At 41.3% G+C, this 19,545-nt stretch overlaps 1 protein-coding gene across 1 annotated transcript in view; it reads left to right on the top strand.

The window, feature by feature from the left end:
• The window catches only part of trpc5a (transient receptor potential cation channel, subfamily C, member 5a), a 115,066-nt gene that overhangs the window by 11,745 nt on the left and 83,776 nt on the right, over positions 1-19,545 (top strand). The window contains exons 2-4 of the mRNA XM_012849563.3: positions 6,586-6,627; positions 8,776-8,878; positions 12,236-12,486. Coding sequence (XP_012705017.2) covers positions 6,595-6,627; positions 8,776-8,878; positions 12,236-12,486 — 387 coding nt within the window. The 5' untranslated portion in view covers positions 6,586-6,594. The remainder of the gene's footprint in view (positions 1-6,585; positions 6,628-8,775; positions 8,879-12,235; positions 12,487-19,545) is intronic.

Below are 19,545 nucleotides of genomic sequence, written 5' to 3'. Positions count from 1 at the left end.
AACCTGAATTAACGAGTTGGAGGGAACAACAGGTGGGAGATCAGGCACAGGGGAGCTGAGAGATGCATTAGACTGAAGGAAGACGATGAACTGGCAGGCGCAGTGGAATTAACAGAATCTAATAGGACGTACAGAATGGCCAGAAATAGGGCTTGGGATCCGCGTTGCATTGTGGGACGTGGCGGCCATGTTGATGGCAACGCAACGTCAAAATACCTTTGACATAACGTTGTTGAACGAAGAGACGTAGAAGTAGAGTTGAGAAAGAATAGATAGAAAAAATATGTTAAAATCCCGAAAAGGATCTGAAATTTACCAGGACACATTAAATAGAGAAGCCAGGGACCTGTATGTTGACAAAATCAGCATTATTATGGAGCGCCGACAACGACTTGTTGCCACTGTTTTGCATATCGGACGTCTTCGGCTACCTTGTTTGCGATGTGAGCGCCTATACTTCAGAACAGTTCTGAAGCTACAAGTCCTTGGAGTCTCATGTGCAGTTTACGAATGGATGGGTTCAGGAGCTGCAGATCATAAAGCCAGCAAACAGTGGGAACACAGTAATTCATACAAAGGTAAGCTGTGCTCAGACGGGCTCTGGCACCTGCTAAACATTAGCGCTAACAGCCACTCACGCATGTAATGTACTTTTAACTAGCTGCTATGTGTTTCAAAGGTTTAGTTAGTAACGTTAACTGACAGCCCTCCCTAAACCCTCCGGGTTTCTCACGTATTTGAGCCTTTTCCCGCTGCCGTTTTAGTATTTATGTGCATGTATGTGGTGTTGCGGTTGAAGGAAAGAAACAATGTAGGCTATAAATTAAAACCGTGCATCTTTAACTTACCAGAATGAAACACACTCGCAGGGAACGCAGGGAACACACTCTCATTGACATCGGGATACTGTGGAAAGTTATGTTCGGTCGTCTTAAAGCCGCGATCCAAGCGAGCCGACGACTCTTCGTTATCGCTGACACTTGTTCTCCGTGGTTGCGCCTCCAGGCAGGAAAGCGTTGGAAAGTTAACCCATTTTCTATGTTTTTTCCATGGCGATCATGTGTTGCGCTGTTACAGCCCACAACACAGCAACGGTTTACCATGGTTGAAATCAAGTTAAGGTGAAATTAATCAAATTAAAACACTGAGAGAGGGAGTACAGTACGCGGTAGTAATAGGCAGTAGTCTGAGTAGCGGCGGCGGGGCATTCAATATGGCGGCCACACAAAGTAATACGTCATGACGCCCAAGCCCTATAAAAACCTAACTAAACTAATAAGGAACAGATCCAATAGCTAACAGACTAATGACAGAAGGCAACTAAACAGGAGCTGAATCTTTCACAGCAACTAAAAAAACATCAAATAAGGATCTAACAGCACGAATAGAATGACGGACATAAGCTAACTAAACAACTGAATCAAATAAGCTAATATATATAATAGATAATATACCAAATAAGCTATAAGCATAAAAAAACTTAAAATTAATGACAGAAACAAGGATCCCAGGGTAAACAACGCTAGAGGTGACTGCAGGATCCCCACGGACTTTAAAGAAACCATCAGAACCCTGGGGATCCTGACAATTTGTATTTTTGACAAGATAAACATCCCTCCTTTCTAATAATACCCAACAAATTCACAGTATTCCCTTTATTTGTTGGATTAACTGCTCTGAAAAGCACCAAAATGCTGAATTCCCATGTTTAATTAGGCCTAAGGGTAGAACAGTACAACGTTTTGGTCCTTTCGGTACTCTAGCTGGACTAGATGGCGCTGATCCGATGAGAGAAGGCGCGTATCAATCATTCCACGCTCGCAAACATCCCCGGGGTCGCAGCAGAGCAGAGATCTAAAAGATTTATTGGAGCAAGTTTTTTTTCTTTTTTTTTTCCCCAGCGGAGCTCAGCTGGCTGCAAGGAGAACAGGGAACACATGCCGGGTCGAGTAGCTCTCCAAACAACCCGGCTCCATTTAGACCATTTCACTGCGTTTTATCTACTTCACTTCATTTAGTCGCAGCCAAATGTCATCCTGGCTGTGAGGTAAAAGCCCAAACCTCAGGTCAGGATAAACACAAGATGTTCACGTCTCTCCGTCCCTGTGTGTCAAACGGAATCAAACCAACCTTATTGTTGTTAAAAAAAGGATTAATACTGAGGTTAAAGGACGCGAAACATGGCTGTTTTCTGACGTTTTGCAGCTACCGACACTGCGAGTAAACCGCCGCTAACGCTTGCACTTCAAAGCACAAAGGAGGCCGCCTTTAACAGTCGGCGAGTCAGTCATTTTTAGTGCGCTTGACAACGGAGGTGTCTGGAGGCGATAATTTGTCTGTCAGCTGTTGATAAAGGGGGAGCTGACAGCGGAGACATCCTCTTCCCTCTTTCTACAAACTTGATCCTCTGATGAATAGATCTTTGATTTGCAACCACTCGAGCCGGCGCGCCCTCCGTCTGCACGGATAACCTGACAGCTGCTCGTCCGGGGCACTTCTTCCTGGTCGGCTCCTGTGTGTGTGTGTGTGTGTGTGTGTGTGTGTGTGTGTCTCCTCGCCAATGATATGTCACTCTCCTTCAAAGAGGCAAACTGTGCTTGAACTTGACAGGATGAAGAGCTACAAGTGCTCGGTAGCGAGTTTGTAGCCTCTGCAGAGTTCGGGGTCCTGATGAGGGCAGTTTTATCGTTTCCTATTCAACTCGACTTCAATGAAACTCTTTTACTGAGTCAAACTCTAACGCAACTTAATTACATCTTGGATACTTTAACTACTGCTCTTTTAGTGCAGACGGCCTGTGATATAAAGCAGAATCGTCCACACAAGGCTGAGAAGTGCTCTGAACACTGAGCTTTGTGAGAGCCCAGAGTAATGACTTTAGGGGGATGTAAAATGATAAAAGTAAAAGAAAGTTGATAAAAAGTAAAAGAAGAAAAGTGTGGCCTACATCTGGATTCAGCCCCTTCTACTCAGGTAAACCATTATAAAATCCAGTGCAACCAATTGGCTTCAAAAGTCACCTGACTGGCAAATTTAATGCAATTTTATTTATATAGCGCCAATTCACAGCATGTGTCATCACAAGGCACTTTATTTGACAGAGTGGTCAAATAAGTTTCCTCTCTAATGAAACCCAGCGGATTGCATCAAGTCTCTCCAAGCAGCATTCACTCCTCCTGAAGGAGCGTAGAGCCACAGTGGACAGTCGTCTGCATTGTTGATGGCTTTGCAGCAATCCCTCATACTGAGCATGCATGAAGCGACAGTGGAGAGAAAAACTCCCCTTTAACAGGGAGGAGAACCTCCAGCAGAACCAAGTTCAGTATGAACGCTCATCTGCCTCGACCCACAGGGGGCTTAGAGAAGACAGAGCAGAGACACAGAAAGCACAGAAGCTCACATTGATCCAGGAATCTAGGACTCAGAAGTTTGCTAGAGGATATTTCTGATCAAATGGCATCATGGAGACCAGGGAACACAGCGGACAGGTCAGGGAGAAAGTCGTGGACCAAAACCGAACGCACCAAATCCACAATGAAAGGTTGTGGCAGCAGCATCATGCTGTTCTTCCTAAACATGGACAGGGAAACTTGTTTCTTTATCATCATATTATGAATGGATGGCAGAACAACCCAAAGCTCTACATAGAAGGAAGGGTGAAAGGTTTTTGGCATCTGAAACCAACTCTGACTTCATTGCCTTGTTTGTGTTTTTGGTTTTTTGGCTTTCCAAAATCTTAAATCAGGTTAGTTGGATTGCATCACCTCAGCAGGTGATTTTATTTTATCATTGTAGACATCTAGCATATCATGTCATTTTGTTTATTTTTTTGCTGTTGCCACATCAGGACACATAATTTAATGGCCCTATAGCTCATTATGGATGTTTTAAATATTTGTTTAGTAGGTAGCAGCCTTTAATAATTCACTCAACCCTCGAAACGAGCATCTTAAGGCCGCTGGACCGTTGCAGCATCTCATTTTAGTTCTCACCCCGCTGCTTTTGAAAGATGCCGTTCATGAACCCCACCAACGACACAGAAGTCAGATGAGTCTTTCTTACATTCTTCATGGCTAACTACCGGAGCCTCTGAAGAATAACCCCTCCGCGCTCCATCAGCCTCGCCGCCTCGTACGTAAAGCAATTACAGCCTTGTTGAGATGCAGATCTGTATCTCAGCTGCTATGACAGATTCAATTTTCTGTGTCGGCCTGAGTCCCTAACGCAGATCTGTGGCATTAACATTGCTGTCATCGTCTGTGAGACTCTGTTGATGACGAGCCCGCGGTCCGCTCGCCGTCTGGAAACCCCGCTGCTCTCACCCAAAACCGCTACAGTGCAACTCCTCAAGCTGCAGTCGGACATTGTGACCATAGATAACACCTTAAATGGCCTCAGTAGTGTTTAAAAGAAGAACATTTGGATCACTCAGCTGAGCTAAAGGCCAAGATACAGTACTGATAGCCTCCATGTGATCTACATAAAGGTACAGAAAACGAAAACACTGCATGACCCAACCTGGGATAAGCAGAGGATGGATGGATGGATGGATGGATGGATGGATGGATGGATGGATGGATGGATGGCCATGAAATCTGACCAACAGGAAGTGCTTGTTTGTGATGTTTTAATGAATACAGGTGTTGAAAAAAGCTGCTTGGACGTCCAAAGCACACAGCAGTGGCCTTTTTCATTTGGTGTTTAAATGACCTCAGAGACGATAATAAACACTGATGGTTCTTGAATGAATGGCACACTGGTCCCTCCTTCTGCTAACACCGTCTGGGCAGCGGTGGCCTAGTGGTTAGGAGCAGTGTGTTTGCGTTCTGAGAAGCCTTCACAGCAAAGAAAGTCATCTGTTATCTTGGATTTTACAAACGTTGTGCTTGTTCTAAAATTGTTAAACCAGTCAAATTGTTTCTGTAGCTCTAGACAAGCCTTTTCACTCTAGAATTAAGGTTTTACGGTGCAGGTTTGAACACTGCACGTTGGTAGAGAACACCTCTCTTAGAAATTCTGGCTTCTTTTTTTCAGGTTGGCAAGATCTCAAGAAAGTTAATCTTAAAAATATGATGAAGAACTAAAGACAACACTTTCTTTGTAATCCTGTTGTGTAGGCGATATCTACACCTTTTGATCTGATTCGATGGGGACTGTAATGATCAAAGTGTGCGTCGGTTACCAGCTGGCGTTCTTGGCTCTGACATCCGTGTTAAACGGAGAAAAGCGGTTTCCAGCCACACAAGGATGATTACTCCAGCTACTACGAGACGGCCCGTGAAAACGAGTCTGAGCGAGAAGCAACGAGGGTCGATCAAAATGTTTTGTAGCACTGCGACGTCATCGCCGCTCATGTAACACCTACAGAGATCCAGTCGGATAACTTCTGAGCACAGCTACAGTGTCTTTTTAATTCTGGTCCTCTAGCGTCGGGGCCGCTGGGAGAGCAGCTGGAAGCGAGCACCTGTGCAGACCGCGGTTTGCCTAATGACTGTAACTAACGACGTTCACATGTAAAACAGGCTCAAACAGTGCCTATCTCTCTTTTTTGTTTGTTTTTTGATATTAACTGCTCTTCTTCCGAGCCTGCCGCACTTTAATTAGCCCTCCCCTTACTCCAGCGCACACAGGCAGATTGTTTCATTGTTTTCCTTTTCTTCGTCGCCATTCGGTCTGACTGCTTCCGACTGATGTAAAATTAATGCCGCGCTGCGCCGGAGAGTGTAAGAGCGCATCATCTGCCTTCGAAACGCTGCTTCACAAAATAAACAAATGCGGGGTAATTATGCCGCAGTAAGTTAATGTGTGCAAAGGCTCAAACTAATAAAGGCAAACGCACGGCAATGTGCAAACAAGAGGAGCTAAACACTGTTAGGCTGTGGTTTATAAGGATTACATGTCATAACCAGAGACGGTGGCAGTGTGGGAGGAGACTTAGCTGTTCTCTGTATGCTGAGCGTGGACTCGGCTGAACGTGGAGGAAGAAATTTCCACCTCGACAGCTTTTGACAAGATTGCAACACGTTCAAATGCTTTTGTCAGGTTTTTGTGCACAGTCTGTATGAAAACCTTCCGTTTTAGGGTCTGTCTATAGCTACAGCTGAAGGAAAGCAGCCAAGCTAACAGCACAATGATAAAAAGCAACATGACCACGACGAGGTCAATTCTGGCTGCAATTTACAGCATATTTGTCTTCTCTAGTGTTTTACATCCCGGTTGCCATTGCTGCAGCTCCAGTTTCTGAAACCAAGCATGATCCTGGGCGTGGCACCATCTGTGCTTCTCCTCTTGAGTTTAATCCCTCCACGTTTATTTATATAGCGCTGTACAACTTCCAAAAGAAGACCAAAGTAAAAACAAAACAGCAAGCAGGGATTACCTTCTAAATACACGCAGGAGCCTGCACGTGCATGAAGGAAATAAAAGAATTGGTCAGGCTTCAGATGACAGAAACATTTGCTATTTATTCCCACTCCCATCCTAGTGCCGCCCTGGGTAACTGCCCGTATGGCTCTTGTCAAATTACTCCCATTTTGAGATTTCCTGTGTTAACAGTTTGTTTGTTTTCTCCTTCTCTTTTTCCAGACTGTCCAGATGAATCCAATGACGCAACTCTACTACAAAAAGGTGGGTTAACTACTTTGGCACCGACACCTTGCCGGCTGATCACTAGTAGAAATACAAATGGAGTGGCTCAAAGAGTCTGGCAATCCCTTAAAAAGTAGCATAATTTAAACTAAAAGCTTTCCTCCAGCTTAGTTATTTATCCATTTACCAAAACAGTTGCAAAGTTACACTCAGATTCAGGATTGGATGTAAAGGCCTTCAGAAAACAAAATACACTGCGTATATTGTGCACAATATACTTCTGAAGGCAGATTTATCAGGTTCTTATTTAGGGGCATCTTTGTAAAGGGTACTGAATAAAAATGCTTGTCTAACCTTTTAGATTATTACAAAAATATTTGAAAACCACTTTAATATCATGGACACCTTTGAATTGGTCTATCACAGAAAATACAATTAAAGCTAGTTGAAGGTGTAGTTGTAATGACAAACTCTCAGAAAGTTCAAGCGGTTTGAACACCATCAGACACTACAGATGCTAATTGTGTCCCAGTGGGAGTGCTTGAATAAGCTATTTCCTAATTAGCTATTAAATCCTTGTTTGTCTTGAATACACACCTCACACTTTGGATAATTTTGTCTGATTGGTTTTGGGACTTGTTTTCTGTCAATTAGCTTTGCTTTCCACAAAGACCATTAGATCCAAAGTGTTTTTAGCCATTCCACCGCCGTTCCTGCAGGATGTGCTGCTGGTCTGCTGAGGGACACCGCTGTGATCGCATCATGTGTTGGACATGAACGCTGCAACATTAAATATTTACATCCACAGCTGACGTCAAAGGAGCATGTCTGTGAATTATGGGTTACAGGGTTTCTCAGCTAACCATGAATAACAAGATTGTGATTGGTTATAGTGTTATAGCTGTTAAGTGTCTGCAAATTGCTGACTTTCTGTGTCGACCGCAAGGAATGTCAGATATCTCCCCCTGCATGAGGAAAACTGTTCATAAAGTCAAAGAATCAACCTGTTTATTTATGTTTTTTGTGTGAAATGTGTTTGTTTGGGTCATCTCAGTTCAGAAAATTAGGTAGAAAATCTCACTGGGGGAGTTTAAGCTACCAGATCATTGGCATCAAGCTAACCCCTACATGAAATGAGTCACTTTACTTTTCCTGCCCAGCATACAGTTTATCTGTGCAGGCATGCTTACACATTCTTTATCATATTCATAAACCCAATATGTATAAAAGTCGACAACAGAGTTATAAAACCACATACATTGAAATGAAATGCTTATAACATCAGGAAGCTAATATGTAGCAATATTTTAAGATCAAATGAATGGATTCTCTATAATCTTCCATCTTTTTGGTGGAAATCCAAAAGTTTCTGGCTCAACTTTACTGAGTCCCAAATTGCATGCAGTGGGTCAAAGATGTGGTGAAGACTCCAGTAAGGCTTTAAATAGTAGGAAACAACTTTATTAGCTGACCAACGCATTTAGGCTTTATGCCCTCAACCAGGGTCAAGATCCTTCACGTCAAGCATCTTTGTGGTGGAAGACATTTATCTTAATTGTTCTTCCCAACCCTAACCCTAACAATTTTAGCTATCACTAGTATAATCTAAGTTTGCTAAAGTTATTAGAGGAAAAAAAAGTGGGAGGCAAAGACACTTGTCCCGCTGCATTAGCGACTCATTTTGTGCACGTTCTCATTTAACGTTGCGACTGGTCACGCTCAAAGACTACACCAAGTTAAGCTGCCTGTAGAAAAGGAGACATTGTTTTAGTTAATAGTAAAAGTGTAAACAACTGCCTAATGCTAAATTAAAGTGCAGAAAATATGAGTTACTTCAATTTGTTGATTTTTAATCTTGATTGATTTTGACAATATGACTTATCTAAAAAAAAAAAAATAAATAAATAAATAAATAAAAAATAAAAAAAAATGTCCAAGTTTCTCTTAGCTGAGGTTCCTTTCAGGGCTGTCAATAGTAAGGTGGGTACTGATGACTAATAGCTACTCCACAAAATCACACTTTAAGTCAGTTTAAGAATGAGAGAAAAAATAGTCTTTGAGGAAGTTTTAACTGTGGCTTTCTTTACCTTTTTTTAATGAGTTTTGTCTTATTTTTGCCGTCATCTCTTAACCACAGCAATTTCTTTATTTCAATTGGATCACAATCACTTTTTCTCCATCCTGTAGGCGATCTATTCGCCGTACCGCGACCGCATCCCGCTTCAGATTGTCCGAGCTGAAGTGGAGCTGTCTGCTGAGGAGCGGGCCTACCTCACCGCTGTCGAGAAAGGTAAAAGAACACACACAGGCAAGAAGGAGAGCGCGAGAGAGAGCCTCCCATAAGCCATCTGTTTATTTGAAACCAAAGAGCCAGTTTGTTCCCTGCACACCTGAACTCTGGACATCCAGTCACCCGTTAAACGGTGCTGATGGCTGAGCAGCTGGACCGTCGGTCTGCAGCCAGCGGCAGTTCACAGGTGTCAACACCTCTGCAGGACGTTCCTCAGAAAACTGTCTGGATGTCCTTCAGCGTGATACTACGCTTTGAGCGTTTGCCTCTTTCAGGACAAAAAGACTCTCCACCGAAGGTGTTGATCAAATCTGTCATATTTACAATGTCAGATTTTAATTAGAAAAGTCTCGTTATGAGAGCAACACCTAAAGTGACAACTTGGTTTCAGTGCAACTTTTAACACTGAACTCACAAAGACATAGTTCCTGTAAGGTTTGGACCCTAAATAAACACATTTAAACACATATAAACTGCATACGGTGAGAAAACACTTGGGCCCTGAAAGTAGTTTGGATGAGTAACGTTGAGCCTTCAACAGGACCAGAAATGTAGATCAGTGGCGTCCAAACTTTTTGCACCGCAGACCAATAATCAGCAAGTTGAAAGCTCACAGGAGCCATAACATTTATTCTTTTGACAATATTAAAAAGCAAAATAATGTTATTGTGAACTTGTTTTTTTGTTTTTTTTTTTGCCGGCCAAGCAATGCATCAAACATGCAGCATTTTAGTTAAAGTAGAAAACAACAAATATTGGATTGACATTAAAAAAAAGAGAAAGATGTCCTAACCTAGATAATATTTTTTTTTCTAATTAGTTTTTCTAGAAAATGTTTTTATTTTCATATTTTTTTTTACAAAAAGTGTCCATCTGCATCAGCACCATTGTTTAAAGGTATACTATGCAACCGGGGTTGATTTTCCAGCGAGGCTCCCCCCAGAGGGCGAAAGTAAAAGTGCACTGTCGTAAAGATGCTCAGCTGTTCTGGTTTCTCCGTCAAGCCAGGCGCGGTTGTTTTGAGCTTAGCAGACAGGCGAACGCAACGAAAAGTCGAAAAAACGGCAGTAAAAACAATGACTAACACAGTGAAGGTATGAACATCAGGGTTTCCGCAGCGCTATCTTTGCGAGTCGGCCGCCTCGCCAAACTCACGCTACCGCCTTGCAAACATTCCAAAAAAAAAAAATAATAATAATAATAATAATAATAATAATAATAATTTAAAAAAACACCTTGCGGTTCTTTGTTGCTTTCGCACGTGCATATAGTGAATGGCAGGGCAAAAACACATGGAGTTCTCGCCGTAAAGCGAGACTTCTGTGTGTGTGGGCCGAGAGCTCTTGCAAGTACGGTATTTCCCCCACAGACCACCAGGGCGGCCGAGAAAACCTTTGTTCGACCTGAAATGACTCATTTAATCATCCAAAACGGTATGGAACACATTAGTTAACTGAAAAATGTTGCATAGTATGCCTTTAACTGCGGTCAGGGACCACACAAAATTCTTCCATAGGCAGCGTTTGGCCCCCAGGCCATACGTTGGACACCCCAGATGTAAATGGTGTGACATTGGCACCATCTAGGTCAGAGGTGTCCAAACTTTTTGTCATGGGGGTCAAAAGATATTATTCAAAAGAACTAAAATGAGTAACCATTGAAATATCATCATTAAAGGGGTGTATGAAAACGTAGAAGTGTTTTACATAGTTGCCTTATTGAAATATGGCCATCCAGTTACAGCAAGTGTCTTGCTTTGAAGACACTTGCTGTAATTTAGTCAATTTTAATAGAGTAGTCAAAAGCAGATTTTGGTGAATGAAATTCTGCATTTGAGTAAATGTCATTGAATATATGTGGTATGGTTTACTGTGAAATTAAAGAGAAAGTAAAAAGCGAGGTTATTAAGATACAATTACTTTGTGATGTACCATTTTACATAGTAAGATTTTAGCTTTCCTTCATAAATTTGCTCTAATTAAAGCTAAAAAAAAAAAAAAAAAAAAAAAAAAGCCGCTATCTGCATCAACCATCTGTGCTGGTGGGCCAAACCTTTCTGTACTTGCCGCACAGAATCACTCCAGGGGCCACAAACGGCCCCCGGGCCGCACTGGGGACACCCCTCTCTAGGCTGAATATTTCACCCATGATTTTCCAGAGTTATACACCGGTTGTTTAAAAACCATTGATAGTATAAAAATACTGACAGAGTTTGGTAAACTCTACATTTAGATACTTTTTTTACTGCGAATCATGAAGGAGCTTCAAAAACAGCTGGGTTTTCTCCTTTGCCTTTATTAATGGGAAAGTTTGTCCCTTTTTAAAGAATTATGAGGAAAATGCCCAATATATTTCTACAGCAATTAATGGAAAACAGGTGAAAAATACTTTTTATCTTTTATCAGGTTTTTTCCGACTCCAGAAGAAATTAGAAAATTATTCAAAAGACGTGGGCTTTAATATTGTTGAACTCTATTAACCCAGACCAGGGGTCAGCAACCTTTGTTGCCTTTGGTCCAGCTAATAATAAGATAAGAATCTGTTTAGAGCCACAAAGGCTAAGTGAGCCTCCAAAACCTAATTACCATTTTTTACAATATTTACTATAAGAAATATGTTTAGATTTTTAAATAAAAGGAAAAAGAAACTATTTTATAAGCTTATTAAATAAATAAAAGCATTAGATTCTTAAATACACCGCAAAAAGGGGAACTAAAAGTAACATTTTCTTGAAATGATTGTATTTGGCCTTGATTTGAGCAGGAGAGTTTAAATCATCTTCCAGTGGAAATAGATTTTTGCACATAAAATAAGAACAACTCATCGTCTAATTTGCAGATATCTAATTATCTTATTTTAGGGCTCAAAATACGCGTTCCATTGGCAGATGATCTTATCTACCTTGATAAGTTTGAAGACAAACGCACTCATTTGAAGAAAATATCTACTTTTTAGTTCCCTTTTTGCCGTGTAAGAGAAATAATCCAGTTTTTTTTTTTTTTTTACATAGAAACAGCACCAAAAACGCACGTAATATCAACCAGAAGACCAAAAATATATTCACCCTACAAAAAATATTCCTTACATTATTGGTGCAAAACAAAACAGCATTAATTTATTACCTATAGATTTTAAAACATTGCTCAATCCTATTTATATCTGGTGAAAGTCATTAGGAGCGGCAGTGGGGGGGGGGGACTGAAGGGCCGCTCGCGGCTCCTGAGCCACAGGTTTCACACCCCCGACCCAGACTGACCGTTCTAAACAGATTTTACCGAAAACGAACCCAAACTGAAAGTATCACGGGAACGTCTCGGGCTCCAGGCTCCTACCATCCTGTCTCCGTTCGCTCCCCAGGCGACTATGCAGGAGTCAAGCACGCCCTCCGCGAGGCCGAGGTCTACTACAACATGGACGTGAACTGTCTGGACCCGCTGGGCCGCAGCGCCCTCCTCATCGCCATCGAGAACGAGAACCTGGAGATCATGGAGCTGCTGCTGGACCACGGCATCCACACGGGGGACGCGCTGCTCTACGCCATCAGGAAGGAGGTGGTGGGCGCCGTGGAGCTGCTGCTGTCGCACCGGAGGCCGAGCGGCGAGAAGCAGGTGAGCTCAGACCCGACGGGCGAAGGGCTTCCTGTGGTGGCCTGGTAATCTGCTGCCTCCAGTCCTGCTCTTCTATCAATGCGCCTCGCTTTTCCTTTTCCTTCTATTTTAATGCTTTTGCATGTGAGAGAGAGATAATGAGCTGTACATTCATTCATTGTGACGCTCCATACCACACTTTGCTGAGACGAGGAAAATTAAAGCGCTCTTTAGCAGACACACTGTGAAATAGGATTTGCAGACAAGGGGAGCATGTTTGTCTGCTTGCCGCGTTTTTTTTTTTTTTTGTTTCTGCATTTTCTCTGAGAAAAAACTCGGTAAAGCACCGCAATACTCAGTGTAAATGTCTCCCCATCGATTCCCTAAACAGCTACACTCCAGCTAGAGAGAGGAAATCAAGGAGCGGGAGATTAGAGAGCGAGTGAAGTAATAAAGAAGTGAAAAAGTGAATAGAAGGCGAAGAAGAAACATCAGAAAATGAAGGAAAAAAATACTTAATGCTTTTTCTCTTTTGAGGAGACTGAGACTTTTTCTTTAATAGGAGTTTATGGACTGTTTTGAGGCATCTGCATCACCATGACGGGAAATCTCTCTGTCTAAAGCAAAGGAGTGGGGGGGGGGGGCTTTGTTGACTTCTTTGAAAGGACAAAGACAGTGACGCATCTGTTTCTTCTTCTGTTGTCGTTTCTTTTTTTCCTATTTTTCAAATTTTCCTATCTGCTTTTTTTTTTACAGTTAAAAACAACAAAAACACAAACTGCATATAGTACTTTAAAACCCTCCCTCTCTGCCAGATTTATTCTGTTTATGCTTTTTTTGCCCCTCACACATGAATTTGTCAGATCAGCAAACAACGTTTTTATATCAGACAAAAATGACCTGAGTAAACACAAGCCACACGTTGAAGCTGATTAGATATTTGATGAGTAACCAGTGAGGATGTTTAAGGATAGAAAGGAGGTGTTCTGCACTGCAAAAAAGATCTAAAAGAAGGTATAATTTTAATGAAATTAGTGTATTTGAGCAGGCATGTTTAAATGATTTGCCATTGGAATAAGATGTTTGTCCTTGAAATAGGAACAACTCATATCCATCATCTTATTACAAGTGCATTATATCTAGGTATGTTAATTTAAGGGTCAAAATACTCATTCCTGTGGCACGTAATCTTATTAACCTGTTCAGATTAAGGGTAAATAGACTAATTTCAAGAGAATTTTATTTACTTTTAGTTCCCTCTTGCAGTGTGTGGAGGGGATTCTACTGATGCAGTTTTTTTTCTAGAACACAGTGACTGTGTTCTAGAAAAGCTGCAGACCTGAAAGAAGGGTGTTACAGTGATCTGATCATGAATTGATGAGTGCATTGATGAGGATGGCTGTGCTGGTGGGTGTAAGAGACGGACAGAGACGGCTGGCGTTACAAAAGGTGGTAATATGCAGACCGAGTAATGCTATGGACATGGGATTGAGAAGAAAAAGTGCTATCAAGGATGACACCCAGACTTCTAGCTTGAGGGGAGAAACTGAGGAATCGACTGCAATTGTGAAACTGTTATAGTGAACTGGGTGTCAACAAGTCTGAGGACTTTTTAACTAAACCATGATTTAATGTCACAGAGGCAGTCAGAGGAAATTATGGTGGAAGAGTGGTGTTTGGCTTTTTGGAGAGGTACAGTTGGGTGTCATCTGCATGGCAGTGAAAGCGAGTACCAGGATTTATGAAAATGTGGAAAAATATAGATGATGAATAACAGAGGATCAAGAACAGAGCCCTGTGGTACACCTGAGGTGACTGAGGAGTCACTGATTTGAACTTCTTGAGTGTAACCAATTCAAAGAGGTGCCAGAGACACCAGTGGAAGTTGATTTGTCAAGCAGGATGTGATGGGTAATGGTTTCAAATGCTGCCCTGAGCTCAAGTGATTGAAGATCAGCGTCGGCAGCAATCAGGATTTTTGATTATGTTCTAACAGACAAGGAACGGAAGCAAGAACAAAAAGTTAAAAACTGAAATGACGACAAGCAATGCAAAATTGGAGAACACTAGAACTCAGCAGAGTGAGAAAAATAGGCCCTGATGTCCTCCAGTAGCCTAAGCCTGTAGCAGCATAACTACAGAGATAGCTCAGGGTAACATGAGCCACTCTAACTATAAGCTATGTCAAAAAGGAAAAGTTTTAAGATTAGTCTTAAAAGTAGACAGAGTGTCTGCCTCATGGACCAAAACTGGGAGTTGGTTCCACAGGAGAGGAGCCTGATAACTAAAGGATCTGCCTCCCATTCTACTTTTAGAGACTCTAGGAACCAGCAGCAGACCTGCAGTCTGAGAGCGAAGTGCTCTGTTAGGAACATACGGGGTAATCAGAGCTCTGATATATGATGGAGCTTGATTATTAAGGGCTTTATACGTTAGAAGACAAGAGTTCAGTTTGTATTGTAACTTTTTCCCTCAATAGATAAAAAATTACCATTTGACTGCATTTATTATTAGTATTTAGACAATTTCCTTCTTTATTAGCTCCTGTTTTATTTGAAGTGAATCCTTAAGTTGATCAATAAGTAATAATTTTATCTTTTAATAAAACATTGATCTTTACTTTTAAAAATGGAAATTTAACATCCATTTAAAGTTAATCATCAAGTTAAGCACCTCCTGAAACGCTGATATTTGGATGTGATCAGGTTGCCAAGCAGAGCATTGATGCATTTTTAAATGATTTAGTTTACGGAAATATAAATAATGTCAGCAAGGGAGATGAGGAAAGGACTTTCACTTTGATGTCTGAGTAATTTTAGAAAAAAAAAATATCACTTTCAAATGTGAGTGTGGAACTGGAGTTGGACATCATTTTCAGGGTAGCTTTGGTATCCGTATGCGCTGAGAATTACTTTTTCACTTTTATTTACTTAACATCGAAGTGCATGAAGCAAATATGTTTCAATTGGGTCAGCAAAAAATAAAATAAAAAATAAATAAACGAAATTACTGCACACAGTTCCTGCAGATTTGCTTTCAATTGATTTTTTTTTTCTAGCTCCAGCTGCAGTTTATCGGCTCTTCTCTCCGCTGTAATGGATTCCAACAAGGCAGACTTTGGCTCAGGTCAGAGAAAGTGCAGCGCTTGACACCAGAAAGTTTACAGATTAAATGCCAGCTTTGTATCCTTGAACCAGACCGGCAGGTTCTTCCCAAACGTTTCTGCCAGCGACTGTCACAGTAACTTACTGCCATCTTTTTCTGAGAGGCCATCTTTAGATAATGTTATTTCCATTTTGGCTAAACCCGACCCCGTATACGGGCGAAGCTAGTTCTTATTTATGATGGGGACTGTTGATCTAGTTTTAAGGATCAGCGATTATCATAATGCTTCAGTGAATGATCAGAAAGACTAACGATGCCCTTCTAGTACACTACAAAAAGGGAACTAAAATTAAGTATTTTTTTCTTGAAATGAGTGCATTTTTTCTTGATTTGAGCAGGTAAATAAGATTATTTGCCAATGGAATAAGATTTTTTCACTTAAAGTAGGAACAATTCTTCTCCATCATCACTTTAATAATATCTAATTATCTTATTATAAGGGTAGAACTACTAATCCCATTGGCAAATAGTCTTATTTACCTGCTCAAATCAATGAAAAATAGACTAATTTCTAGAAAATTTGACTTACTTTTAGTTCCCTTTTTGCGGTGTAGGACTTATTTTCACATCACATCAACAAATGTATGAGTCTTCCTGGATTTTTTTAGTCTAATGTTTGTAGAACTTTGTACAACAACAGGAATTTGTCCAATGCACCAGAGCTAGCTGAGGGGCTCTTTTCCATCTATAGTCCCTGGACAGAGAAAGAGGGTATTAAAAACATCTGATCTATACAAGAAACAGTCAAAATATAGAAGTACAGAAATAAGGAAGGTATTGAGCAAACAACAGAATAAAATACACAAAACTATGCTTAACAACAGGACGCCTGTAAATGTGGACAGGACACGCTTATCATATTGTCAGTGCTTGCTTTCTCTACCGATCGGTAAAACCTGTTCTTTTAATATTTTTATCAGCTTTTAATCAGAATCAGAAATAATTATTTAACCGTTTCTTTATGTGATCGCCAGTGTTTGCTTTAATTCTCCTCCACGTATTTCCACCGTCTGCGTCTTTAATCGGAGCCCATCTCGCAGCAGCTGCTTTCACACTCCTTCTCACGGCAGGAATTTAGAGGGAAGGGGGGGGGCAGCAGCAACAGAGAATGAACAGATGAGTAAAAGGCTTTGGCAGGAGAGAGGAAGGCGGGACGGGGACAGAAGTCCGAGAGACGGAGGGGCAGAGAGAGGTATGATGAGATGAGGCAGATGGAAAGAGGAGGCGACGGCGGGTCAGAGGAAGAGAGAGAGAGAGAGAGAGAGAGACGGCGAGAAAGCAGCAGGGATGGGAGGATGAGTGGGAGGAAGAAGGGAGAGGGAAAAAAGGAGTGGAAGAAGTGGGGCAAACAGTGCGATGAGGCTGAGGGGAAGACGAGAGAGATGAAGAGAAGGCCTCTTCTTCATTCTCCCTCTGAGATGAAACACTTCACACATGTGCAGTCCTCCTCCTCGCCTCTTCCTCACCCCTGCTCCCCTTCTTCTTCTTCCTCTTTAAGAAGAAGAAACTTTCAAAGTGTCTGGCAGTTTCTGGAGCAGCTGAAGACGCACAGACCACAGGTTTACGTTGCCTTCAGTGAGCAAACACACTTTTATTTCTCCATGCTTGCACAGGTTCGCTTTTTCATCGTCATCTAATATTGTAATATGCACCCTCCCTTCCACAATTATCACTCATTTCATTTTGTTGTTTCACAACCAAAAGGAGAAAATGAATCCATACAAAATATTGCTTAAATATGACATGAAAGGGAACAGCATGTCGTTAGGATTATTTATAAAAGGAAATCTGAAATGAGCCCCCTGAGTTATCCCCTATAGAACCACTTTTCGCTGTAATTACATTGTTACAAGGCTTTTTTATTGGGGTGGGACTCTACCAGCTTGGCGGATCCAGGGAGGGAAATCTTTGCTGAATCTATCAAACAGGAGACAAAAGAGCACAAAGTACGTCTGGAAAAGAGAGACTCTGACTGGAGGGGAGTGAATCCACTGAGACAGGCAACCAAAACTAAACCCTGAGACAGAAGGAAGCTTCTCGTCATCCAGCCTGTGGTGTGGTTAAACGAGAACTAGCTGCTTTTAGACACTTTTAGTCCTTTAAGTTGTTGATGGAACCTTTTGGATTCAGGATGTCGCCTTCTTGGTCAGTCGGTTTTGCCAAACCGAACCCCAGCAGGGATAAAAATGTCTAGTTTTTGGAGAAAAATGAAGCAAAGGCACTACATAATGATAACTCACCATTCATGACTGCACATTTAAACAGAACACCATTAAAAATCCCATTTTTCCGACGGCTGTTTTGCAGATATAACAGTTGCTGTTTGGTTTTAGCAAACTGTGGTTTTTGTCTCTGACACACTGTTCTGGCTTTACTCGTTTATTTTAATCTCTTTCAAAACAAAGCTTGAGCGTCTCTGTGTGATAGGCTGAAGTATTAATACATAATGATAAAATAAAAGGGTTGCAAGTATGCAAACAACAAAAAAAAATCCTAATCAAAGATGATATGCAGCATTCAAACGCTAATAAAGAAATTATTTCCTCCTGGTAAAAGGAGAGGAATGAAAACATAAATCAGTTTCTTTCCCTTCATATCTTCACTGTCGGCTCTATTCTGTGGGAAACTTTCCATTTTTTTTTTTTTTATGATCCAGGATCTTTTGTCAGTACAGGACCAGATCCCTACCTTTCACACATTCCTCCAGGATTCTTTCCACTGACGGGCTCGTCGTTAGCGTTGCTGCGACGCTGCGCGGCAGCCAGCGGAAACTTTTAGGAACTCCAGAAATCTGGACCGCCGTCATCCGCTGCTACGACCTGCCGCAGAGCCGTAGCGTGTCCCTTTGATGCTTTACATGAACGCAGCAGAGGGACTTTGTCCTTTCAGAAAGAGCCGAGCTGGCTCTCTGTGCAGCTTCGTTTCTGACCAATAACCAGTCCTCCAGCACGGCTGAGGCGAATGGCTTAGATGCCTGAGCAGCACGCGGCCGGGTTCTGCAGAGCTCTGGTACTGGGAAAGGTATCCTGGACACGGATAATATGCAATGAGCCTTTGTAATAACACTCTGAAGCCCGATACAGGTAAATGTGAGGAAACTTCACTTTTTTAAAAAAGAAAATCCGTTTTGATTGCTTTAAAAAACATATCACACTGCAAAAAGGCAACTAAAAGAAAGTAAACTTCTCTTGAAATTAGTGTATTTTTGCTTAAATTGAGCAGATAAACAACACCACCTGCCAATGGAATAAGATGTTTGCACTTAATACAAGAACGATACATCTCCATCATCTTATTTCAAGTGCAGGATATCTAATCTATCTCATTTTGAGGGTTAAAATACTCATTCCATTGGCAAAAAGTCTTATTTATTTGCTCAAATCAAAGAAAACTACACTAATTTCAAGAATATTGTTCTTATTTTTAGTTCCCTTTTTGCAGTGCAGGCTTTAGATTTTCTTTGGATTCTAATTGATAGACTAAAACGTAATGTTCCTCTTGTTTTCTGCATTTTCACATAGGGCGTGTGAAATACGTTCCTTTTTCTGCTGTAAATTGTTTGTGCAGAAAGACACCAACTTTGCTGAAGAGGCAGAGGCCTCAACAACGATGCATTTAGACTTAGAGTTAAAACTGTTTTAAACCCTCAATAAAAGGCTTTGTAACATTTTATGTTGGCAGAGTAACAGAACAAAGTTGATTTAGCTATAAAATATCAGGCAGCTATAAAAAACTCCATCATGTTACAGAGTCTGTGTGATTTTATCTTTATTTGTACTGGGAACAGGCCTCCCAGCAGTTTGAGCTTAGTAGGTGAGAGCAGTGAGTGCGACAGGCCACAAAGTTTCCAAATAAAAGCTGGATTGGATTTCACATCAGAGATCTAGCTTAGATTTTAACAAGTTTTTCAACCCT

The sequence above is a fragment of the Fundulus heteroclitus genome, chromosome 14, assembly GCF_011125445.2.
Source record: "Fundulus heteroclitus isolate FHET01 chromosome 14, MU-UCD_Fhet_4.1, whole genome shotgun sequence".
In the NCBI taxonomy this organism is placed as follows: Eukaryota; Metazoa; Chordata; class Actinopteri; order Cyprinodontiformes; family Fundulidae; genus Fundulus; species Fundulus heteroclitus.
The sequence above is the reverse complement of the archived record's forward strand: the minus strand, read 5'-3'. Positions and strand labels throughout refer to the sequence as shown.